The sequence below is a fragment of the Crocodylus siamensis genome, chromosome 2, assembly GCF_052110815.1.
Source record: "Crocodylus siamensis isolate JL-2025a chromosome 2, ASM5211081v1, whole genome shotgun sequence".
NCBI classification, from domain to species: Eukaryota; Metazoa; Chordata; order Crocodylia; family Crocodylidae; genus Crocodylus; species Crocodylus siamensis.
The window spans coordinates 275,959,920-275,985,751 of record NC_143396.1 but is presented as its reverse complement, the minus strand read 5'-3'; the positions used below and the strand labels follow the sequence as shown (position 1 = coordinate 275,985,751).

At 46.5% G+C, this 25,832-nt stretch overlaps 1 protein-coding gene across 1 annotated transcript in view; it reads right to left on the bottom strand.

Annotated features, from left to right (window-relative positions):
* EXOC3L4 (exocyst complex component 3 like 4) overlaps positions 1-19,346 on the bottom strand; it is a 40,516-nt gene extending 21,170 nt beyond the window's left edge. Inside the window, exons 1-6 of the mRNA XM_090034085.1 lie at positions 18,982-19,346; positions 13,712-14,363; positions 9,749-9,866; positions 9,151-9,276; positions 7,960-8,060; positions 5,797-5,892 (exon numbers count right to left, since the gene is read on the bottom strand). Of these exons, the coding sequence (XP_089890211.1) occupies positions 5,797-5,892; positions 7,960-8,060; positions 9,151-9,276; positions 9,749-9,866; positions 13,712-14,363; positions 18,982-19,330 (1,442 nt within the window). The 5' untranslated portion in view covers positions 19,331-19,346. The remainder of the gene's footprint in view (positions 1-5,796; positions 5,893-7,959; positions 8,061-9,150; positions 9,277-9,748; positions 9,867-13,711; positions 14,364-18,981) is intronic.
* Positions 19,347-25,832: the final 6,486 nt, after the last annotated feature.

Here is a 25,832-nt window from a genome sequence, read left to right as displayed (position 1 = left end):
CTCCATGCTCCTGAAGCAATACAGGATAGCTCAGTGACTCTAACTGTAAACCTGAGTAAGAAGTGGAGTTAGCATTGCCACAGTTTTGCTAGGCTTGTGGATGTAACAGTTTGTATCAGTATCAGTTCATACTGATACAATAATTTGGACTGTTTGTTTATACCCTCAGGGATTTCTAAAGGAAAGGTGTGAATTTCTAGTACATTTCCTTCTCAAAAACTATATTGGTTATAAAGCTTGAGCTCTAATTAGAGCTTGAGCTCTAATGAAGATATCGATCATCTGCATCTTCTTAAGACAGGAAAATTCAAATCCCAGCATTATGAGTGAGTTATGAATAGGATTGATAATCTCATATTTATTTGCAGTGTGGCCCACTATGTGCAAAGTACTTTCCAAGTAAGCTTTCTAGTTCTGAGGATTTTATGATCATAGAGACAGGTAAAGGGGTTTGGGAAGGAGAAAATCTATAAACCATTTACGTACAAATCAACTATTGATTATATGTAGCATCTCCTACATATAACATCTTCCTGCACAAGATGGATTGGGTGAATGGAGCAAAGATGAAAACATGCAAGCTGTTAACTTTGGAATATTTAATATGATGAAGTGAGGGGGGAATTCAACGAGAAATAAGGTTAGGAAATTTGGGTGAAATTACAAGCAACCCAGAAGCCTTGTGGGTTTGAGAAGATCCTTCTCATATTTTCCTGAGGGGGCGGGGGTTGGGGGGCTCATGCAGAGCCTCCCACGCAGCGTGGGGCAGTGGGGGCAGTGGGGATCACCCCCGTGCCTGGTGGCACTGAGTGAGTTGGGCTTTTTTTTCCCAAATGCCCGGAGCCGGGCCAGGCAGGGCAGCCAGTGCCAGGCTGGGAGAGCGGGCGGGGGATGGGCTTGGCTGATTCGGAGATTTGAAGATTCGGCGGCAACTGAATCTCTAAATCAAATTGAGCTGAATTGATTCGGGACAGCGATTCAAATCACCAAATTGAAATTGGCTGAATTTGAATCTGAAGCAAATACTAGCGTCTTTGCGCAGGCCTACTGCAGCCTACATCAGCCCATTTCCTTCAGCCTCTCCTCATTTCACGTTCCTCAGCCCCTTCACCATTTTCATTGCCCTCTGCTAGATTCCCTCTAATTTGTCTACATCCTTTCTTTAGCAGAGGGCCCAAAACTGAACACCGTACTGCAGTTGTGGCCTCACCAGTGCTGGATAGAGGGGAATAATCACTTCCCTCAATCTGCTGGCAATGCATTACTAATGCAGCCCAGTATACTCTTTTGCAACAAGGGCACACTGTCGACTGAGATTGAGCTTATTGTCCACTGTAACCCCAGATCCTTTCCTGCAGAGCTGCTACCCAGCCAGTCAGCCCCCAACCTGTACCAGTGCATGGGACTCTTCCATCCTAAGTGCGGGACTTGGCACTTGTCCTCTTTGAACGTCATGAGATTTCTTTTGGTCCAATCATCCAATTTCTCTAGGTCTCTCTACATCCTCACTCTACTCTCTAGTATATCTACTACTCCCCCCAGCTTGGTGTCATCTGAAAACTTGCTGAGGGTGGTCTCCTTCCTTCCTTTCCTCAGGATCCTGAACTCAACCATCTTGTGGTCACTGGTGCCCAAGTTGCCATCCACTATACTACTTTCCCCACCAGATCTTCCCAGTTTGTGAGCAGCAGGTCAAGAAGAGCACGGCCCCTAGTTGGCCGCTCCAGCACTTGCACCAAGAAGTTGTCCCCAACACTCCCCGAGAACTTCCTCAATTGCCTGCGCACTGCTGTGTTGCCCTGCCAGCAAGCGTCAGGGTGATAAAGTCCCCCATGAGAACCAGCGGCTGTGATCTGGAAACTTCTGCTAGCGGTATGAAGAAAGCCTCATCCACCTCATCCTCCTGGTCAGGTGGTGTATAGCTCACATCCACCACAGCATCGCCTTTGTCATTCTTCCCACTGACCTTAATCCAGAGACTTTCATCAGGTCTGTCTCCAGTTTCATACTGGAGCTCTGAGCAATCATGCAGCGCTTTAAATAACTTTTTCTCAATTGATAACATTGCCAGTCCCATATATGCACAATATTAACAATTTTTTTTGCAATTGTAAAGTTTTTCTTTTCATTTTCAGGCCCTCTTTATGTCTGGGTCCCAGGTGGCCGCCCAGTTCACCCATGCCTGTGTCTGGGTCTGCTCCCAGCTGCATTGTTTGGCTTATATGTCTGTCAGACAAAAGCAGTGCTATAACATAATCATTGACTAAAGCTGGACACCTGTATTTAAAGGCACCTAAATAAATGATGTGGTGTTTACAGACACTGGACTTTTGCTACTTCCACTGATTTCTACACAGTGATCAACATCTGGAAACTTAAGTCACTGAAGTACATTTAGATGCCATCTAATCTGCCCACCTCTTACAACTCAGCACCCCAATTCTGCAAACATCAGTGCATGTGGTTAACTTGATGTCTGACTAGTCCCACTGGAGTCAATTCACCTACGTAAAGTGAAGTAGGTGTGTGTTTGCAGAATCAGGGCCCTGGTTCGTTTTACTGCCTTAAGAAATCCTCAGCAGATAAATGTAAAGAACCTTTTTAATGGCTGGTACTTAGAAATGAGAGTGTTGATGTGACTGACTTTCAAATAGGTTTTATTGGCTTTATACTGCTTGCTAGAGGCTGGCATGTGACTAATTCCTGGATATACTGTGCCATCTAGAGGCTTTCTGCTGGTAGTGCTTACTGTGAAACAACAAAAATCCACTACGGGCACCGGTGGCTGTGGCAACTTAAAACTTTGCGCCTACAGTGAACCGTATAGGGCCAGATATCCCTGTCAGTGGCACAACTGGGCTGGAACAAGAAGGCAGGATGGGGTCTGGACACTTTTGCTTGGTTTGGCATACACCTGGAAGGGAAGAGTCGGCCAAGGGTCACTTAGCTCTTTGGTGCCAGTGCAGTCTGGTCACAGAAGTTAACTTCGGGCTGGACTGTGATGTTACTGCTTTATGTCTGTCGGGCAACCTCCAAAGCAGCCATTCCCAAATGACCTCCAGTTTTGATTATAAATAATAATATAGAAGAAATGAATTTTTTGGGGGGGCTCATGATCCCCACCCATAACTGCCACCAGCCCATTTGGGTCACCCCTGGCCCCTCTACACAGAGGGGCAATGCACAGTTGCATCACCCCGGGACTTGGTTACAATTCCTGCTGCTCTGTACTTGGTATAGGGTAAGCAGAAGGCTCCCTCGCCCCTCCTCATGGAGCAGCTGTGCTCCTTGCACCCAGCAAGCTGCCCTGCCCTGTGAGTATCAAGGCAGAGCTTGGTGTCCTCACTCCTCACCCCTCCCTACCCCTTTGCTCACAATCAATAGTTGCAGTGAGTGGCCTTTTCTGATCCCAAGTGAGACAAAACTGCAAGCCAAAAAGACGCTTTATGTCTCCCCTGAGCTTCTGAGTTGGGATCAGGACCAATGAACCCTTTGCAAATGAGCTAGATTTAGAGAAACGGCACATAAGTATACCACAGATAACTGCCACTTATCCACTGAACACAAACCCCTATATTTGCTCTGGGAACTGCAAGTGAATTTTTATAAATGTTAAAATCTTCTCAAGAGGTCTTTTGGCCCAATTTCACAGGGCCCGGCCTTGGCATGTGATATGATATTGCTGTTCAAAAATGCATTCTCATGTTGTTAATCTCAATGGTGATGACATCCAGAATCAAAAGTTATCACCATAGCTGCAGGGCTGTCAAACTCATCAGCCCCTGTGGCCCAGGTGAGCGGTGCTGGGGCAGTTGGTGGGCTGGATCAGGCTCACAGACCAGCTTTGTGTGCTGCATCCAGTGTGCAGGGCCAGTTTGGTGCAGTGCCACAGACAGCGTGTGCCCTGGACTGGCTCCAGGAGCTGTCTGAAACATGCATCAGACCAAAGCCAGTAGCCTAACGTAGTGGCCCAGTGGCCTGATGGATAAGGCATTAGCCTTTGGAGCTGGTGATTGTGGGTTCATGCTCCCACTTGGGTTGACTGTGATAGCCTGGTAACTCAGTCAGTAGAGTCTCCAGCTTTCAGGGTTTGGGCTTGATGGTTTGTTGAGGTCCTTTCTGACTCTAGCATCTGTGAAAAGCCCATACTCCTCATTTAGCATATGGGGCTAGCCTGGCACAGGCAGCACCAGGACCTGGACAACATCTGGCTTGCTGCCTCTATCTTTGGTATCCTTGATACCCTTGGTATCGGCAAAGTTTACTGGAAACTCTGTCTGATGCTGACTTCACTTACAATTGAGTGTGAGTCAGGTGATATCATGAGAGCTGCTCCCAGTGTACAGCGGAGCATGTGGGCAGAACCGCACCTGGTATGTTTGATGCATCTCGTGTCTTCCCTTCACCTCTTGGGCTGTAGAATTTAAGAGTATTTTGAGCACTGTCTAAGAACAGACACAACACTTACAATGCCATGCATGATATTTTCACAGGACCCCAACCAGGGTCTTGTAACCTTTGCCTGCACAAGACAGATTGGATGAAAAGTGTGTCAGGTGGAGTTTTCAGCCTGGCTGTGTAGGAATGCCTCGAACCATCTCTGTGCTGCAAGGCAGGGAAGTGCCATGGAAAGGGCTGCAAATCTATTTTTATGGAGATCCACTGCCCTCAGTGCCCCAAGGAGGGCTGCAGCTGCTGTTCTGGCCAGACTGCAGGAGTAGCCACAAGGCAAGAGGTGTATAACACCTCTGCACCCTAGCCCTGATCACAGCAGGCATTGTTCTCTACCTAGGGGTCCATCTTCCTGAACCCTGAACTCAGGCCTTTTGGAGATAGGCTGCATTTCAGTCCTGCTGCAGGGAAGTAGATTTGGCAGCTAGACAAGCTAACAGACACAAACCAGAAGCCATTTTTAAGCCAAGCTTTAGATACGCAGTCTTTAACATACGTAAAACCCTTGAAGTCACCAATACTGGCCATTAAATGGAGAGTTTATTTGCAAACAAAAGGCAGACAAGGTTCTTCAGGTGAATCTGATATCTTTCATTAGATCAATCTTTTATTAGAAAAACATTTTTTTAAAAGCAAGCTTTCAGGTTTAAAAATCCTGCGTGAGGCTGAAGGCATTTCAGCAGTTGGTGTGTGCTCTTCCTGGACTTTTCATCCCATCCAGGAAGAGCACACACCAACTGCTGAAACTTCCTCAGACTGACAAAGGGTTTTTAAACCTGAAAGCTTGCTTTTAAAAAAATGTTTTTCTAATAAAAGATTGATATAATGAAAGATATCAGATTCACCCAAAGAACCTGGTCTGCCTATGTCCTTAGACCAACATGGCTACAACCCACACCCTTTGCAAGCGAAGTGCATTCTCCAGATATTTTTCCCTCCTAAGGTCAAAAGGAGCAGCAGGGGCTGATTTTACAGTGTTAGGCTTTAAACTGAAAAGATGATTCTTTGAGATCTGCAAATGGCTTGGAAGAACAGACCAGAGCTGGGCCTGCATCTAAGCCCTTGATCTCAATGGCAAATCTTTTTCTATTGCTCCATCCTCATCCTCAGGACAAACTGAGCTTTTATCAGCTAAATTCCATGGGCACTGTTATGCAATCCTCAGAGGACCAAATCACTGTTGGTGTAACTTCATTCTTTCACTTCATTTATACCCAGGTTGATTTGGGGTCATTGATTCTATTGGGCCTTAACGTATTCCTTCTTTTCTAACTCTGAGACCCACCAAAAATCCACCCTCCCTCCCCAAACCCGAAAATTGTTATAAGAGAACTTCAGACTTACATCAGATCGTGGAAACTGTTGATGTAGGCTGCTAAATATACCAGAAACAAGGAAAAATCTTTCTCTTTGTCCCACTCCAGAAAAACCCTTACAAATCTGCAACATTAATTAAAACAGAAATTAGCTGCAGTTAGTTGAAGCAAAGCAGTGTACAGGTCCTCTTAGACAACACAATGCTTCATGTACATGAACTTGATGAGGCAAATGTATTGCCAGACCTGTGTGGTTTCTTCTATATGCACAGATTTTTTGTATGTCTTACTGGGGGATAGGGGCAGGGAATGAGATACATAGACATTATAGCCAAATGTACAGTATTATCTGGAATGTGCTCATTTGTCATCAGCATGGCTCAGATCCCAGCTTCCAGAAATCTGTACAGGGCATAGGTTGAAGTCTTTAACTGTGGGCAATTAAATTAACTAGTAATCTGCAGCGTCACAAAATACTCCAGTCATTTTTCTGGCTTTTGGAGCAGTATAATGTGTACTTACTTCAGCTAACATGCAAGGGATTTAGCTCAGGGCTCATTTTATACCAGAAATGAAACATAAGCAAGGCAATACCCCTTAGCTTTTCACTGTGTATTGTCAGCATGGTGTATGAGGTATCAGTATTCGTTTTTATCTCTGTACCTTTGAGGATCCTGATAGTTAGTGATAGGCTCCATTTTACATTCAAGTTTATACAGAGAATTGGAAGAGACAAATATTCCCCATATTCACTGTGGATTTAGCTTCCATTCTTTCATGTTTTATTGCTCTGTTGATCTAAAGGTATCTTGTTTAGACCAACATGGTCCATTTGCCCCAACACACATAATATATGAGAAAACAATTAAGGGAGGAAACCTGTGTCCCCCTATCACTATAGGGACCTTGGGTCCATAGTTGTTTAATCATAAAGTCAAAAATTTGGAAGGGACCTGCAAGGTCATCGAGGTCTAACTCCACCAAAAGCCATTTGATTTTGCTACAGAAGTTTAAGAAATTAATCAAAAGGAAAGGAATATTCTTAGATTAATCACTTTCAATTGCAAAATCATAATACTTCTTAAAAAGAACCCCCCTGTAAACACGATTCATGTAAACTAATCTGGATTTCGCTGGGGTAGTTATGGTATGGGAAATGAGATTTTGGAGGGGTAAACATGTTGCTTTTAAGTGTTTTTAAATTTCTGTCAGGCCTTACAGAAAGCTACGACTTCACATTCAAGAAAGCAATTTTCATTCTCTCCCACACTTGATTTTGTAAAACGTTTATTAGCAAACTACCCACTTGGCTCATTCCTGAGGTGTGAAATTGCAAAGGTTAATGCAAAATTATTTTTAGTCTCGGATGGCATTGATTCATGCTGAAAAGTCCTTCTCCTTTGTTATGCCAGAGTGTTGATCTGAAACCTGAGCAAAACTCTCCTCTCAGTACAATCCAACATGTGTGACAGGAGGAGGCAAATAGATGTCTCAGGATGAGAAAATTGTTGTTTCCTTTGTGCAACCACTATCTTTCCTGGAAGTGTCCACCCCCATGGGAGGATGAAGAGGGCTACATTCAATGGAATCTGAACACTGGCAGCTGCATTTTAATGCAGACATCTAGCCATGACCCTCGGGGCTACTCATGAGGAAACAATGTTATGTCATCAGAGGTAGAATAAATTACTCCCTTGAACTGGACTGCAGTGATCTGAGACTCAGACATCAGGCTAGAAGTAAGTCATGCATTCTGGGCTTGCTTCTGCACCCATCAGAGTTAATGGCAAAGCTCTCAGGCTAATGCAGGATCATAGGCGGTGCCTTTCTACAGCCTCATTTGGGCAGGTGCTTAATTGTTGTCCAGGCTCTGCATACCACAGTTGGAGCATGTTGGAAAGATAAGATACTGGCAGAAAGTCCTTTCCAGCCAACAGTTCCTCTTCTGGAGCTCTGACATCAAATATATGGGTGACATGGATCTCCCATCTGTCTATTATTGTATATATTGGTTTTCTGCAGATCCTCTTTTAAATTTGTCATGCTTCCAATGAATTGGAGTTCTCTCAGCAACAGGCACAGGTATGCCAGATGATGCTAATGTTTGGCCCTACACTATGGATACCTCTCCTGACCTTTGGGAACGTGGTTCTCACTTTGGAAGGAATCTGTTGCTGCAAGCAGCACTTACCGTGGGATGTATTCCTTCAGATCTACCAAACAGATCTCAAGAACTGCATTTCCCAGGCTTGTGGAGATTTTTCCTGATGTTTTCATGTGTTCTGCAATGATCTAGAACGTGGTGTGATAAGAATCCAATAAATGGGACAAGTACAGGGGAATCACCTTCATCCACCCAACTGTGTAACATGGATTAGTGTGACTGGTAGTGAGTCACATATCCCAGTGGAAGCACCAAGATATTTATCAGACTTTTGTCATTACTCTATGCCAGTTTTGGTAAAAATCCAGAAGCACTCCAGGTAGTCCCGCAGCCCAACATAACCAAAACTGCCTTACTCTCCACACTGACTGTCCAGAGTACACCTTAGCTGCAGCTGAGAATCTGGGCCTATACCTCAGAAATCCTCATCTGTGCTCGAGTCATTTCCTATCTTAACTACTGCAATCCTCTCCCTGGTCCCTCCTAATCCCTATTCACGCAACTTCAGCTGTGCCTCGAAAGTCAGACAAGCTACAATCTTGTTCTATTGCCTTTCCCAACATCCTTACCCATCTGCTACTCCAATTCACATCTGCCTTCATGGTTATCAAAAAAAAAAAATTGTAGAATGTAGAAAATTCTTCTATGGAAAATGAGTCACAGCAGTAGGCAAAAAAATCTTTGATTTTCTTTCTCTCTCTCTCTCTCTCTCTCTCTTTTCTTTAGGAGTATTCAATTGAAATGACTCAATCCTTTGTAAGTCATGAAAATGAATCCAAACCCTCTTGGCTTTATTACTCTGTGCTCCCTAAAGCTAGTAAGAGCTTTTGTTTTTTCTTCCTGTTCAAATTTGAGTGGCTGTCACTCTGCCTCCAGCCTTTCGGTGGCTGCTACAGCCCTGGGACAAAGTAGCTCTTTCAACGAAGAGGCTTTTCTAACAAACCATTTTTTAAAATTCCTAATCAAAGAGATTTAAAGACCTCAAAATCAGTTGCCTATTATGCCAGTGACACAACTGACAGCGGGTTTAATTTGCAGCTAGAAGGCAAGTGGCAGAGCTAAAAGTTATAATAAATGGCAGCTTTTTCTAATGTATTCTGCAAGTGCGTGACTAACATAAATTATCACAGGAGGCAGCACCTACATACCACAAGGTAATATTCCAGTTTCCTTGGAATGAAAGGAAAAGCATGTACTTTGCATAAGCTAATCAAATACCGTTTGAATATCAAAGTATAGAGATGAATTGTATTGGTTTTGCACGAGTTCTGGCTGAAGTTCCTTCTCCCATTTTTCTGTGATCTCCAGCTTCAGCATATTGTCAAAATAGCTCTTTATTTTCTCCTAAATATTAAACAGGGAAGGAGGGAAATTGACAGGTCAGTATCAATAAACAGACTTTAATAAATACACGGTGTGCAGAATACATCATAGGAAAGGACAGACTTTCATTCAGGGATGAATGGAGCTTGGAAAGATTGAAGAGAAACTCTGCAACAGTATTCTCATTGTCTTGGCCTTGCCACCCTATGTGTCATGGTGACTACGTACTCCCGTAACCAGTGGTATTGGCTTTGTAGGGCTGGTTGTAAGACCATATGCCCACCAGTGGAAGATTGGCATGGTTCATCCTAAGGAATCTTGGAGTCATAGTCATTTAAGGCCTGATTCTGTGTGCAGTGCTAGGTGCTCCACATCTTTCAGAGTTGGGGCTATCCAGCAACCTTCAGGATCAGACTCTAATGGGGAGGCTTCTGAATCGGTCATTGTTGTCTCTTACCTGAGATATATCTGCTAGCAGGCCTCACAGTCTTACCTTTAAAGAATCAGTGTAGTCGTTTTTCAGTTTTTCCCAGGTTGCTGGTGGTAAAAGCAGAGGCAGATTTTCAGTCTTTACCTCTGGTTGGAGATCAGGGTGACCCAGAAGGGTTTCACTAAAAATTCAGATGAACAAATTATGCTGCTGTGGAGCGTGAGTAAATTGATGGAATATTCTTGTTGCATGAGCTACATAATTATTATACTTACCTGACACTTAAACTGTGTTGCATGCTTTCAAGATTTAACCAGCCAACCTTTTCTTGCTATTCAAAAATCCTAATTATTCAAAATCTAAATGATGTTATGGTTCCAGCCCATCTTAGAAGTCATGACATGCCTGTTGATGTTTGGACATGAAATCTGCTATGAGAACTTTCTTTTTTAAACAAACAACCTGATGCTGATTTCATTTCAAAGGGAGCTACTGACATTGCTTTTTAGGGCTAATTCCAGCAACAGTATATTCCTTTAGAACTGGCCAAGTATTTCTTTTGCATGTCCACTTCCTTGTGCACACAGTAAGATCATGGGTCAGGTTATCCAGGTGGCATTTGGAAGGCCAGGATCTAGAAAGCACGCACAAGTTTGGACATGAGCGATGGCACTACAGCATTTCCTTCCCATATGGAAGAGGTGGGTGGACTCTGAACTAGGGAGTTTGACTTCAAAGTGCATTCCATTGACATGCTATTCGTTTTTCCATGAGTTACCAGCAGTACAAAACAGCTGATTAGTGGGAAGGTACAGTACTATTTTTGGTGGGGGGGAGGGAGAACGGATGTGTTGTTCACTCCACAATGAGAAATCCATTATTAGGCTTCATTTGATTGAATACTGCATAATATTCAAATGTGCCACCTAACCAACCCATCCATATAATGAGCAAGCGTGAGTTCATGTTACATCTTTCTATATTGCTTCCTGGTAAGCACTGGGGAAGAAGGAAGAGGAAAATGTTTGTAAACATTTATTCTCAATGAATTCAGGACATACACTGCTAACTCTGCATCAGTGCTGTATATAGGAAACAGCTTAACTGACAGTGTCCCATGAGGGATATGAACCTGCACTTGGAAAGCCCATTGATTTCTGTTTCATCATTGGCATTGGTGCCACTTTGGTCGGGGCAGGGGGGCACGTGCCCCCGCTGCAACCAGTCCTGCCAACTGGGAGGGGGGCAGGGGGGTCCCCTGTGTCCAATCCTGCTGACCAGCTGCTGATCCCATGACAGCCAATCACTGCAGCCAATTACTGCAGCCTCTTCCAGGAGTAGCTGCGGCCACTTCTGGGAGTGGCTGCAGCAATTGGCCAGCACTTGAAGGGGGGGCACTGGTGCTTTCACCTGCCCCTCCTGCCCATTGCCTAAGAGGTGAGCATGGCCAATCAGGGGATTCACTGGTGCTCTCAGGGGGTGCATGTGCACCCCCATGAACCCCCTACACGTCACCACTTGTCCAGAAGTTTGGTCCTAAATAAGGAATGGAAGGTGGAATCCAAGGAGAATGCTTTAGCCAGTTGCTGGAGGATAGCAGAATCAGCAGTCATCAGGAAAGGCTTGGTTTGATGGCATTGCTTTATCATCTAGCTCAGGGGTGGCCAACCTATTGCTCATTATTGGGGAGGTCATCTTAAATTCAAGATAATCTTAGATTTGGGTAAATGCAGTGGTTAAGGGAACAGTTTCACCTGAAATGGAATTTTAAATCAGTATTTTTGAAGTTTGCTGCATGAAGTCAAGATCCCAAATCCCTAGCTAAATACTGACCAGTGGTGTACCAACAGAGTGGGGGGGAGGCAGTAGGGGGCCATGGCCCCCAGGCACCAGCTGGGGGGGGCATGCCGGCCGGAAAGACCGGGGTTCCTTTGTGTGTGGCCCACCGCCCCCCTGACGGCTTGCGGGCTTCTTTTGCCTTTCCGGCCAGAAATTCTGGCCACCGCCCCTCCCCCCTCTGGCCCGATTCTCCCACAGAAGTGCCATGGGGCAAGAGGCAGGGCTCTGCACAGGCTGCTTTGCCTCAGAACCCACACCCTGCTCGGATCATCCTGGGGAGGCAAATCTAGGCATTGGCCCCCCGGGTGCCAGAGACCCACAGGACCTGACTGACACTGACAAAAGTTGGCTCATTTATTCACCATTCTCCCTTTAGTGATGTGTCTCCTTTCCTGTACTTGGAATGTCTATCATCATCTGGTCTACCACTGTCATTTGCGTTCCCCCTTAAAACCTGACCCTGCAGTGATAGTGATATCTGTAACATTAATTAGGTAGAGAGCCAGTTTTGAATCAATATAATGAAATACATAATAATTCCACCTTGCTGGTATGGTTCCTTTCCCTCTACCCTGTCACATATTTCTATTTCCGTTTTGACTATAAGCTGTTTTGGCCTGCGATTCTGCCTTTCCATGTTTGTTAGGGCCTAGATTGTTTTGGTCACTACTGCACTACTGATAATGTTTAGAGAAACTGGAAACCCACATCTCCTATTAAAGTAAGGACACATTTGACCCACACTATGGTTAATTCCACCTAGCAATATCCTACATACCGGGCGCATCTACATAAGATGATTATTGCAGAGTTGACTAATTAGCTCTGCAGTAAAGTCTCAGCATTCACATGTGTGGCCTTATTAGGCCACCGTAAACTAATAAATGCCACCACAGGATAGTACTCATAAACACAAGTACTGTCCTGCAGTGGCATCATTTAGTGCGCTGCAACACACAAGTAGACGCTGATGAGACTGGCTGGGGCATGACGGCATGTCAGTGTGACCCCTTATGATCACAGCTGAGGAAAACAGACCTTATGATTAGAGGCTGAAAGCCATGGGACTCTTCAGCCTGGAAAAGTGCAGGCTCAGGGGTGATCTGGTGCTCACCTACAAGTTTATCAGGGGTGCTCGCTAGGATCTGGGGGAAAGTCTATTCACCAGAGCGCCCCAAGGGATGACAAGGTCAAATGGTCACAAACTCCTCCATGACCGATTCAGGCTGGACATAAGGAAGAACTTCTTTATTGTCCAAGCCCCCAAGGTTTGGAATAGACTGCCACTGGAGGTGGTTCAAGCACCTACTCTGAACACCTTCAAGAGACATTTGGATGTTTATCATGCTGGGATCCTATGATCCATGCTGACTTACTGCCCCGGGGCAGGCAGCTGCACTCAATGATCTTCCGAGGTCCCTTCCAGCCCTGTCTATGAATCTATGAAAAAAAAAAGTGTGGGGGCTGCCCGCTGAATAGCCCCTCACTAAAGCACACTTGAGCCCCAGCCAGCCCCTCAGCAGCATGTTGGGCTGGGTTGGAGCAGCCCTGGGCTGGCAGGCTGACCTCCAGGGGCCCCGCCAGCTGGGGCTGCTCTGACCCGGCTGAACATGCTGCAGTCCTAGATGAACCTGTAGATGTGGTGCCCAGTAGCAATAAACACCAGCGCAAACTGTACCAGAGTTAATTGCATTGCACATGTAGAAGTGCCTACCAAGGCTCAGATAGTGACCAGTGGGGAAGAGAAGTAGCGTGAATTGTTTCCAACCTAATTGAAAAAGGAGTAAAGAAGGCAGTTCCACCGGCTGCGTACTATGCCCCAAAGCTCTCTTAACAGATGCTGTACTTTGTAAACTATTTCCATATGGGGGAAATTGAGATTTGTTAGAGCTGAAATATGACATTTGAAAGTGGAACTAAGTGGTATATGAGCACAGCAGGTCAGCGAGTTACAGAGAAGCATGGCAACTCAAGTATACAATAGACACGTGGCAAGCACTTTTACCCCTAAACCTTTGTCTTCGCAGTTATGAGATTAGAACATTCCTCTGCACTCCAAGTGATTGCATCAGTCTTACTCACATGGGAAACCAAAAATAACTTAATGCTTTAAAAGCACCCTGCAGTGTTTCAGAGCCAAGTGATTATTTGTAGGAGACTGAGCTGGTACAACTAATAGTAGCTTACCTGCGGTACATGTTAGCAACCCAATCAAGCAATGCGTAAAGTTCATTGAATTCCAAGTGTCTCTGCAAGAGCCCTTGCAGGTGTGAAGAAATGGCATTGTGGAAGCACTCCACGTACATGTCACATACTTTATAGTCCTCTGGGTAGCATTTTTGTACTGAGCACTTGATTTTCAATAAATCCTCCTTAACATTTTTTCTGAGGAACCCTAAATGGACAGCAAGCCAAGAATCCTTGTCCTTCTCAGGTGTCATGGGCACCTGAAGGATGCGCTCTTCTGCACTCTCTTTGACAGAGTCCTTCCACACCTCTCTCCACTTCCTGGGCATGCCAAGGGAGGTGGACTCAGGAGTTTCTGTCCCCTCTGCCCTAGCATGAGCTTTTTCTTCATCGGCGATTAGCTCCACCAGTGAAGTCAGTAGCTTTTCCTCTATAGTGGGATGGTCCAGCGTGTCCTTCACGATGGACTTGATTTTATTAGCAATGGAATTGTAAAGCAAATCCACATCTTTGACTTTCCTGGAAAATTCTGTGGACTTGTCATCAGAATCCTTGCCATCCATTTCAGTCACAATTTCATCTTCCAAATATTTGATGCTTTGAAAGGCCTTTAAAAGCTGCCTTTGCTGAATAAGGTCATTTATTTCCATTACTACAGAAAGAATGTGACAGGGGAGAAGGAAGCAGATTTTAAATTAAGGTTAGACATTGAATGTGTTTATGACAACAGCAAAATACCACAGGATTCAGGTTTGTGTGAGTAAGGGCTGCAGGACTGACTCAGCTCTCAAGTGCCTCCTGTGTGCATAGAAGTATTCCAACTGCACATATGCAACAGATCACCTTTAATCTGCCTAACTCGTGTTTAATAGCAAGGAGAAATGTGGTTATAAGGAACTCATTAATGTACTGTTTCCATCTCTCTCCAAAGAGCTTGTTTCCAAGTAATACCCTTCACAGGAGAAGGAATCTTGGAAAGTTTAATTGGCACCCAGAGGGGAATGCATCAGATACTGGTCAAGCTGGGGCTCCAGGCAGACATGAGACCCTATAGTTGTGCCCCTCTTCTGATTTGGGCCTGAACTTGAATTTGGCTGCACAGGCTTCTCTCTGCTGAAATAGCCTTCTGGCTGGCTGCTTTTGTTGTGTATCTCAAAGCAAAGTGGTGTCACTGGTGAGTGGCTACTGAGTACCAGTCTGGCTGCATGGATTTCACATTGATCATGAGCAGGGAGGGCCCCAGGCAGTCCTGCACTTTTGCTGTTGCAGCAGCAGCAGCAGCCCAGGACACATGATGTGTTGTTGTTGTTGCAGTGAGAACTGGGATGGGCAAACTCCATGCTCAGCACCTCTTGGTCTCTGACACTCAGAGGCACCCCCCACCTGTCTGTAAGGATCACAGGGCACAAGCCCCACTAGTTATACCTCTAGGCTAGGGACAGACATTCAAAAAGCCTGAGCCTGAGTTGATTCAATCTTTGCAAGTTAGTCTAACCTGGCTAGGCTGAACTGGTTTGTAACCAGAAAGTCATTCTTTCTGGACTGAGGAAATTCTGGTACATGTCTGCAGTGGCTCCAGCTAGAAGCCAGGGGGCACTAGAGCAGCCTTCCCTTCCCTTCCCTTCCACAGGGCTGAGCTGAGGAGTGGTGGGGGTGGGGTCAGGCCCTCACAGGATACTTTGATTAGGGAGGGGTGTAAACCCCAACCCTGCCTGCACAGTCCCAGGTTTTTCCCTGCTGGCTACTCAAGGGGCAGGAGTATTGCTAGACCCCAGCCTCCTGCTAGCACTCTGAGGCAAGGCGGGGTGTGCAGTGCATGCATCTGTTGATGATATAGAGCTTTCCAATCTCCCTCTCCCTGCTACTTTATACTGTCTGCAGCAAACTGACAGGTGAGCAAGCCAGCAGGGACCTGATAACAGTGTTTATCACATCATTAGCAAAACAATAGCCTCTCTCCATTAGTTCAAACTCTTCTTAAGCAGCTTAACATCTGACCTGTTGATTAGCTCCAAAAAGCCCTAGGCAGTCACTGTTCTGTCTTCCAGTCCCAGTGAAATTGGAGACACACACAGGCACTTCTTGACATTAGCTATCATACCACATGCCTAGGGTTTGTGGGGCTGTTGTCCATACTGTGGGAGATGGGAGGGACAGGGGATCCCTGCTTCAGCAGCAAGCAGCAAGGGGGTGGAGTAGGGGAGGGGGAAGCCAGGCAGACCCTGCTGTGCCTGCAGTTTCTGCTGGAGCTCCAGCGAGGGAGCAGAGGGGAGGGGCCAGCCCTTCTGTGGAACAGAGAGCCCCACCCAGCCCAGAGAACATTCTGGGATGCTGGGGGAGTCTGGTTTATCTTAAACCAGCAAGGGGTCTGAGACAGACATTGCATAAATGTGTTTGAGCCAAATCAGTTAAGTCGATAGTACATTCAACCAGGTATATCTCAAACTGGTTTTAAACTGGTTTATGTGCAGTGAACAGCTGTTCTGTTACAGATTTAAACCAGTTTCTGATCACTTAAACCAGTTTATGAGTAATGTCTGTCCCTTGCCCTAATGACTGCCTTCCAGCTGTATAATACTCTACCTCTACTAGTCCTCCCAGTAAAGTTGGTCATGTGGGCACCCTGCATGGCTTACCCCCTGGATAAAAAATAATTTTTGAGGGAGCAGGAGGCAAAGGGGAATTTACAGGACCCTGGTAAGGGGGGTGGGTGGGAATGAAGAACCCTATTATAGGGCACAGGGTACACACAGCCCCAAGCAGGAGGAAAGGGCTGAGTCCCTGGTGTGAGGATTTGGTGAGCTTGGGAAGAAGAAAGGGGAGGACAACACAGAGTTCTTGCCATGGCAGAAGAGGAGGTTGGGGTACATTGAACCCTGGCAAAGAAAGATTAGGGGGAGACGCACAGGGCTCCTGAAACTGAGGGAAGGCTGTAGTGTAGAATGGAGGAATTCAGGGGCACAGACAGAAGTGACAATTATTGCCTAATCTGGCCACAGAAAGCAGTCTATAGCCATGACCAAACACAAGTGCATGGCTGCAAACAACTTTAAAAATGGCTAAGTGTGTGAAAACCTGACCCCTCATTGCATGAGGGCTCAGATGAAGATGTTTCAAAACAGAGCATCATCTGTAACATCTGTCTGCATTGCCTGCCAGCCTTCATCTGTTTTTAGAATGGGAGGGGTGAAAGGGAGTGAAGGGAGTTCAGTCTGGGTGTTTTTAAGCCCCTACTGGAGGCTGTACTGGAGCATCCCTCAAGATGGCGGGCTCCATTTCACCCACCCCACCCTTCAGCATCAGCTGGGGAACCCCTAAAACAAGCCTCTCTTCCTTTCCCCCCCCATTCTGAAAACTTTGCAACCTCACAGGCAGCCAGCAGTTAGATTCCCGTCCACCCTGGAACAAACGGTGAACTTCTGTTTGGTTTGGCGGATTGTTGTAACTCAGAAAACTTCCTGTAAAGTATTCTGAGTTACAGTGGGGAGCTGCACTTCTGTCTGCACCACAGGAGCCCTGGCATGTACTGGGAATTCAGCCTAGAGATGCCACAAGATGTGCAGTCCTATGTTTCAAATAAACCTGGACACTGGTTAGCGTTGACACGAATTCTCAGGCTTTTCAATTGGGGAGGGGTGGGGAAATCCAAGAACTCTTCCTCTATATTCCCCATCACACAGGTGTCAGAATTGGGCATCTCCCACTCAGAGGAATTACTGCACCCTGCGGCTTTGCAGAACAATCCCAAAAGCACCTGGAGGGACCCCACAGCCAGCTCTGTACCTCTCCAGGCCAAAGTGAAGGCATTTTGGTACAAACAATTTGAACCAAATGGCATTGGCTGATGCACAGTTTGGGCCATGTTAGGCCCCACATGTTAGAATCCAAACAGGGGCTGACCCCAATTACATTTTCCACTTTCATTTCAAATACTGCTGCAGAAGTCTTGCCCCAGGCACTGCGCCCATTAACTATAATCTGATTCTTGTTCAATTGGTACAAAACCTGTGCATACACAAGTTCTTACAATGAGAGACCTAAATGAGTTCAATGTAGTCCATTTATCAGGGTGAAAGTTAAGAAGCAACTTGACTGCACTTTAGAAGTACTATTCAGGAAAGAGATATCTGATAATAAATGACTCTTTAATATAGCAGCCAAAGGCTAATTGCTAACTGGGTATTTAGGGCAGACAACTGAAGGGCAATTAACCTTTTGAACAGCTTGCCAGTGTGCATGGTGTAGTCTCCATCCTTTGCAATCTTTAAATCCAGATTGAATGCCTTCATAAGGGATGTCTACTCTGATAGTTAGGGTTGAACCTTCAGCCACATACTCCCTTTCCCAATAGCCCTCACCAAAGCCACTGCCAATATATTATCTGTAAGATAGAACCCTTTTATGAACTACTTATTTCTCTCCCCAGGCTTGTCTCCATTTAATAGCAGTACAGAGAGGAAATGTGATACAAAAGGGTCAGAAGTCAGGATCAGGGAATTGTGGGATTTCTGTCAGTCCTTGAAGCCTGCACATCTGGCCAAGTTCAACCAGCTGCAGAAAAGGGCAGGGCAGGAGGCAAGTGGCAGCAGGCTTGACCTCATGATGCTCAGCAAAGCTCTCAGGGTGGGACTGGCCTGCCCCCAGAAACTGAGTTAAAGAGTTAATAGTCAGCAGATATGGGCTTTAGAGCAGCTATCAGGTCAACCCCTGCTATCAGTTTAGATATGACTTAAAATAGATGCTCTAATTCAACCACAAGTTCTTGGGGCTCAGTCAGATACAATAGCACATATTTGTAGGAGGTCAGGCTACATTATCATCATAGTCGTTTTGGTCATGACTGATGTATCTAGGTAAGGAGATGGACACAATTGACAAGATTTGAGCACAGCCAGTTGACAAACTTTGGACTGCATCACTATAAGCATGTACCTTCATTGATACAGATCTCACTGGTGTGAGGAGGCCTGAAAAAGCCTGGCTGGTATATTTTTGGCTTTGGAGTGTGGCTGTGGGTGAGTGGTGTGTGGATGAGGTGTCTGGCCAGACCAGGCCACCACCACTGGGCAGAGATGGGCCTTTAGATGGCCACTGGAAAGCCAGTTCTGGGCTCTCCTTTGGTGTCCGGGTGAGTTTAACCTGCGCTTGGGCATTTAAATGAGACCTTTCTGTACTCAGGACAGCCTCTATTGCACTTGGGTTCTGCTTTGCTTGACTGTTATTACAACTCCAACAATGCTTTTACACTGATTTTTATTTTCACCGCTTACCTGAGAGAGGTTCTTGTTTAACAAGCTCAGCTTCAGTCTCTTCCACACACTCTTCCATGCAGGGGGCTTCCAGGTGGCAGTCCTCTTCATTTCTTTTGAAGCTCTTTCGTTTCAGTGAAAAGCGTTTGCTCCTTCTCAAGCTGCCAAAAGTGTCTCTCGTCAAGGTGAGCACATTTTTTAAATCCTTTATAGGGCTTGTTACATTCTTCTCCCCCTGACTGTTCAAGTCATTTACTGTAGAACTGGAATCAGCTTTTTCATCCACCGGGCTTTTTGGTGGAGACACTGGCTTTGAAACAGACTTCCTTTTTTCATTGGCCACAGGTGTCTCTTTTTTATCTTCGTCCATCTTGGCAATAATCAGTTTTCAGAAGGACAAGGGAAGTACTGAAGCAAAACAACAGAATCACACGGTAGGACTGGCTTGTGCTGGGATATTGCTCCCTTGTGAGTCAATCTTTGGCCACACATTTTGGTAATCATCTCTCTCCCCCCAAGCTACAGCTTGTGTGTGGTGCACTGCTGTCCCCTGCTAGAGACTGGCTCTTCTGCACTGACTGTATAGGCTCCTGCTCTCAGGGCTGTATATCTCCGCTTCAGATCCTGGTGTTGACTAAATTAGTAGCCATCTCATAAACCCCAAAGCACAGCTGTGTTCAGGAGGGTATGTGCCCTGACCCCCCCAAACCTCTGCTGTCTATATCTGTATTACATAGATATCTTTCTTTCTTAGATGATTCTAAATGAGTTCAGGTCAAAAAGGCAGATGTGGGCTGTCACACTTTGGGTTATCTACCTCGCAACTTTGGGTTTGGCAGCAGCTGCTCTACTTAGGCAGTGAGACCTGAAGGCATTCAGCCCTGGGCCCTGGCTCACAATGTGGACAGTCAGTTCCAGACATCACACAGCACTGACTGCAGCAAGTTTGAAAAGCTTCAGACTTCTCCTCTGGCTCCTGACATCAGAAATCAAAGTCCTGTGTGCTCTGTGCTCTGAATTGTCATGGTTACAGTTCTGCAGAGGTTACACAATGTAGTGGAAGTTTGCTTTGCACACTCTGTCTCAAAGCACTTTGAAGCCAGACATAGACCAGTGTCAGCCTGGAGACATCTCATAGATGGATCTTTATCCCAGAGCCTCTTGTGAGCCTTGTCTATACTAGGGACATCCAGAAACAGTTTTCCACAATTGCTAAAATATGAGGAGTTCTGGGGCAGGCAGCAGTTGCCACTATTTTCTGTGCTCTGTCACCCAGCAATTTCTCTTCCTGGTAAAGGGCTGAATTGTAACCTTAGACTCTGCTCTGCTCATGGGATAGGGATATAAACTGTGCTGTCCTAGAATAGGCCCTGTACCACAGGCACCACCTGGAGATCAACTTCCTTCCACCTGCCTTTCGCTTAGGAGGTCTGATTGTGTATTTTCCTGCCTGCAGGTGGCATTGCCAGTTGCCCCTGGCAAACAAACCAAATTTGTACTGTTTAGATGACTCCCTGTGGCCACAAGTCTCTTCTTGGCTAGCTGGGTAAAAAGGATCTATAGTGAGAGTCTCTCCTTCCCATGGATGGTGGAGCTGCTACTTACAAAGCAGGAGGCTGAGGAGTCTCCCTTGCCCTATGCTAGCTTCTGTACTGGAAGCAATTTACCACACTGCTCCTTTCTTGCCTGGTTGGGCTATCCATTAAGAGGGTGTTTCAGGCTTTTCTGCCCCATACCTTTGGCTCCATCAGTTCCGTACAGAAAAAGAGCTCACAAGCAGGGAAAGCCTGCGATACACTTCCAGGACTTCCTCTGAGACAAGGGGACAGAGTGTGGCCTATGCTCCAAAGACCAAAATAGCAGACCCTAGGGAGACATGGACCATAACAAAGCCACCAGCCAGTGGAAAGTTCTCCAACCTTTCTGATTACAAAGAGAGCTTCACACATGACCTGACTGTGACCACTGTGAAGAAGTTTGCCTGAGTTTGTAAAGAGCCTGAAGCACTTGTTCTGAGAAAGGGAAACTACCTGAGTCATCTCAATGGGGCTGTTAACTCAGATGCTCAGTGATGATAATTGAAGTGATTAACTAGTTCATAACTGACCAAAGCTTATGAGAAAAGGAGGAACAAGCATTTTACAGAGATCAGCACACTGTGCAGTGACGTTCCACATGGGTGCTGCAGATCACTTTGAGGCAAGGACCACTACTTCATTGTGGCCCATGTATTCCTAAGCACAGAGAGAAGAAATAAAGCCTAAAGAACACACCTCAGCCCTGTTATAGAGGAAATAATCCCACCGAAGTACCCAAACCTTTGCATCAACCAAGCTGGGCTCCTGAGAGTGCGGGTGTCTATGGGACCAAGCAATTTGTGACCTTATTCTAGTCATTGCTGCTCCTCTCTGTGGAGGAAGCTGCTCGCAGACACACTGCAGGACATGAAGATTACACGTGCAAGCTCCTGCGCAGTGTTGAGGGCTAGGAAGGGGCATTTCTGGATGACTTTGTGTGAGCGGGGCTCTAAGGCTCATGCCACTGCCTGCCTGGCTCTGGCTCTGGCTCTGCCCCTGAGGAGGAGCTAAGACCATCCATGCCCGCGCATGCAGCAGGTGTTCACACTTCGAACACCTGTACAGTCGGTGAGCGGCAGGGCCAGCTGGCTTCCCTCCTGGGTTGGACTCTGTGTGTGGAGCTTGGGAGAGCGTCGTCACTTTATTTTTTGCCTGCCGATTTGAGCTGTGTGCATAACAGTGGGTAACCTTGCCTGGCATCTAACAGCGTGACAGCCTGCTGCATGATCCTCCAGACAGGCCAGTAGACTCAGCCTAGCCACTGCTCCGCACTACAAGCAAACGGAGCCATGATGCACATTTCAAAAGGGCCCAGCCAGCAGAGCTGAGCCAATGCGAGGGGCTGGGATGAGTAACTGGTGCCTCCTAACAGGGTGTCACAGGCAGCTTCTCTGGAGCCAGGGAAGAATGAAAATACTGTTTAACCAGTCCTTGTCTTGATCACTGAGGAAGGACTCAGTCTAGCCCAATGGGCAGGAAGATGGGAGAGAGATCTAGGGTGCCAGTCACTTGATTTCCTTCTGTACCCGCTTCTCCATCAGTCTGTCTGGATCCATCTGTCATCTCTTGTCTCAGACTGGAGAGCTGTTTGGAGCATGGGCTGTCTTTTCATTCTGTACCTCCCAGTGCCTCACACCAGGTTGTCCAGGCTGACCACAGTAGAAATATAGAGCATGCACAGCTCAGCTCCAGCCCCAAATCACCTCAGAGATTTTACTATTTTAACCTCCCTTTAACACCACCCCCTCTCCTATTTTGTTATAATTTTACTGCCGTGACTTCAATTCACTTCCAAATTGCAGCCCTGTCTCCTCAGACTTTACTTTTGTATGCTGAGACCTGACTGCAGTCAGGCTTCTCTGTCTCTTTTACCTTTCCATGGGCGATTGCTTCCTGGCCGACAAGCTCTTTGGGGCAGGGGCTGTTTCTAAAATCTCTAGCACAATCAGTTCCTCCCTGAGGCATAAAGCAATGGCAATTTTTATTCAGGACTGTTCCTGTTTTTCTTCTCACGCTTTATCAAAGGCCTCCTGTATATAAGCTATGAACGGCATGCTGATGGGGTCCCTGTTTTCTACAATGATATGTGTAGAGGGGTGACTTCAGGGCTAGCCCCGCAGCGTGTTGTGGCGTATGTCACTACCTGCACGTAGTAGCTGGGGAAGGAAGCAGGGATTGAGAGGGGAAATTCCAGGAGAGGGGAAATTAAAAAGCTTTGGGTGGGGGGAGAAGGAGGGATAGAGGCCAAGACACCATCCTTTCAAGGGATCTCTCTGCTGGGGGTGCTGCAGATCCAGCCTCCAATCAAGCTGGGTCTGATTGTGGGACAACAGTGACAGTCCTGGCACAGCAGGTGTGGTGATGCAGAGCTGTAGAAATCTGCCCGGTGCAGGAAAGACAAAGGGCAGGACTTACTGGCCACATTGCCACAATGGTCCCGCGTGGCATAATGTGGGAGCAGCATCTCAGAGCGCTATAACCAGGCACCTCTGCCATGTTATGGCGTCTGGGCTCTGGCACTAGCTGGAGAACATGGCAGGATCCTCCTGCCGGGCACAGAGACACTCACCTGAGTGAGCTGGCAGCAGGATCGTCTTGCTGTCCTCAGACACTGGCTGCTGATTCTTCTCCAGACTGCAAGCTCCTTGGCATCTTGTTTTATTTCTTGCTTCTTGTTTAATTTTTCTGTTTTCCAGGGGGTTTTAATGAAGCAGCTTGGAAGGGGAAGTAAGACACCGAGTCCCAGGCAAAGGTCTCCTGCAAGAGCTGAACAGTCTGTTCACCTTGTGGGTGTGGACTGCTGGTTTTCACTTTCACTCCTGCCCTGACAATTCAGCGTGCTTCGGGGAAGGGGAGTGAGGATGGCCTGGGGGAATTCCGGGATTCAAGTTAATCATTTTCAGTGAATGGGGAAAGGGGGAAGGACACAAAGCCCCTTGAGCCTTCCAGTGCTCAGCTCTCCAGGCTGCTGCCTTGCCTTTTGGTTGATGCCTGGGTTCGGCGGGAACATAGCAAAACTTCCCCCTGCCCCTAGATGATGTAGGAATTGTTCCCCATAATCGACTGGCATGGCCTTGGAGGGGGTAGGGAGTTGCCTTCTTTAGTAGGGTGTTCCCTAAGATCTTCTGAGCATATTGCAGCCAGGCACAAAGCCCCCTTCCAGGGCAGGGGCAGGGCACTGACTGTGTTTATCAGTAGGCAAGTCGTAATGTAGTTCTTGGCGCTCCCTGGTGTGGTGCCCTGTAGCTGTGTTGTGGGCTTAGAATGGACATTTTTGGAGTCTTTGGGTAAGGGGCTGCCTGGGAGTGCAGGGGACCGGACCCCATAGGTCAGGAGGCCTCTTTCAGAGCTATGTCCCAATGTCATTATGTAGCATTGTCACTGCTTTATGCCAACACAGGGCAAAAGACACTGCTCTGTTTCCCTCATGGATAGACAGTCCAAGTGAAGTGATCAAAAAGATGTTAGCCCATTTTCCTGTAGCTTTGGCTTAAGTGTGCCTTCACCTGCCAGGTTTAGGGTTGGCTGGCAGTTCAAATGCATCTCAAAGCAAATCTTGTTTGAAACCTCCACTGTTGTTATTATTATTTTGTTTGCACAACTGCAACCCAGTGTCTTAAATGGGTCCAAATACCTTTTAATAATGTACAGATTTGTTCTACACAAAGGTTAGAGAAACCAGGAGAGCATGGACTGCATTTTGGTGTTAATGCTTTGCTCACCTTTTCTCTATGCATGGTGATAGGGTGCAAAGATGTCTACAAAAATGGGCTTAATTAGGGGTGGCTTGGTCTCAGAGCTATATGGCCAAAATGGAGGAAATCAGAGCCCAAATAGACAGAGTTCTTGAAGAGCTGGTTTAGGGGGACATTTGGAAGAGCTAAATATTAATGCAAGTACTTGGCTAGTAAGTTAGTCATTGCTAAATGCTTAAACCTTTTAAAGCCCTCAATTGTAAGAGCTGAGAGCTGCTCGTTTCCCAGCAGGAAGGTTGTGTGGCTGTGGCTGCAGTCAGCAGAGATGCCTAAGTTAGGACTTCTCTGTGCTATGTCAGTGGCAAGTCCTGAGTAGGACAGGACTAAATGTGCCTCCACCCACCCAGGTTTGTCATGGGCAACTCCTATTGCTCCCTCCCATCCTTGCCAGAGACTGAGGGCTCATGGAGAGACGTTGGCGATTAGCCTGGAGGAGCAACACTGATGAACCTCCAGTGGGACTCAAGTAGGCAGGGAATGCTCAGGTGCAGACTCCATGACACTTTTCTGCCTATGGACAGACACAACAGCTGTACCAGTATTAAAATTAGACTGGTGTAAGCTATTCCAATGTAACTGTTCCATCTACCCACTCCTCTACTAATACCAATGGAGCCAAACTGTTATATTAAGCCTATTTTTGTTCAGATTTAACATTGCAGAAGTGTAACTCACTTAGGCCCTTGGCATATGCAGGTAAAGGCAAGATGGGATCTGATGCAGGATCCCCCCCATCACGCCTCCAGCCATGCACATGTGGGGGTTGTGGGAATCCCACATCAGATCCCATCACACCTTATTGCCTGTGTGATCCCAGGTTCCCTCTGCACTGGCAAGTAGTAAGCTCCTGCAGCTGGGAGTCGTATCTGCTGATCCAGGCTCCCAGTGGCATGGGTGCACCATGCGTTCCTGTGGCTGGGATCCCCCAGCTGATCTGGGGAGAGCTTGCTGCTTGCCCGTGTACTCCCACCACTATGAACCTGGATAAGCTGATGGGGCTGTCAGCCACAGGGGCTCAGGGTGCACCCCCATGGCTGGGAGCTCCAAATCAGCTGGGAGACATACCTTGCAGCTAGGAGACCTAGCCTGGCTACTAGTTAATGGCATGATAGGAACCTGCCACAAAGTTTTTGAATATTTTTGGTGTAATAACTTTGTTGTTTATTTCTTGTTTTATCAAACTATTAATTGATTTCATGTGTGGCAGGTAACAACTTATGATGTGATTAACTGGTCAATCTCAGCATAAGTGTAATGTCTGCCAGGGGATGTAGACTAGTCTGGGAGAGGACAGGCAAAATAGTTACACTGATACATGCTCCAGTCCACATTCCTCTTTTAAAACAGTTTAAAATGTATATCTGTCCACAGCTTCTATTACCATGATTTAAATATGGCGTGGCCAACCAGTGGCATGTGCAGCCCCTATGTGTGACATGCGGCAGATCAGGGAGGGGACAGACAGCACAGTGGCAGATAGGGCAAGGAGCAGAAAGCAGACCAGCAGACCAGGCAAGGAAAGGGGATTTGAGGGGCCCTT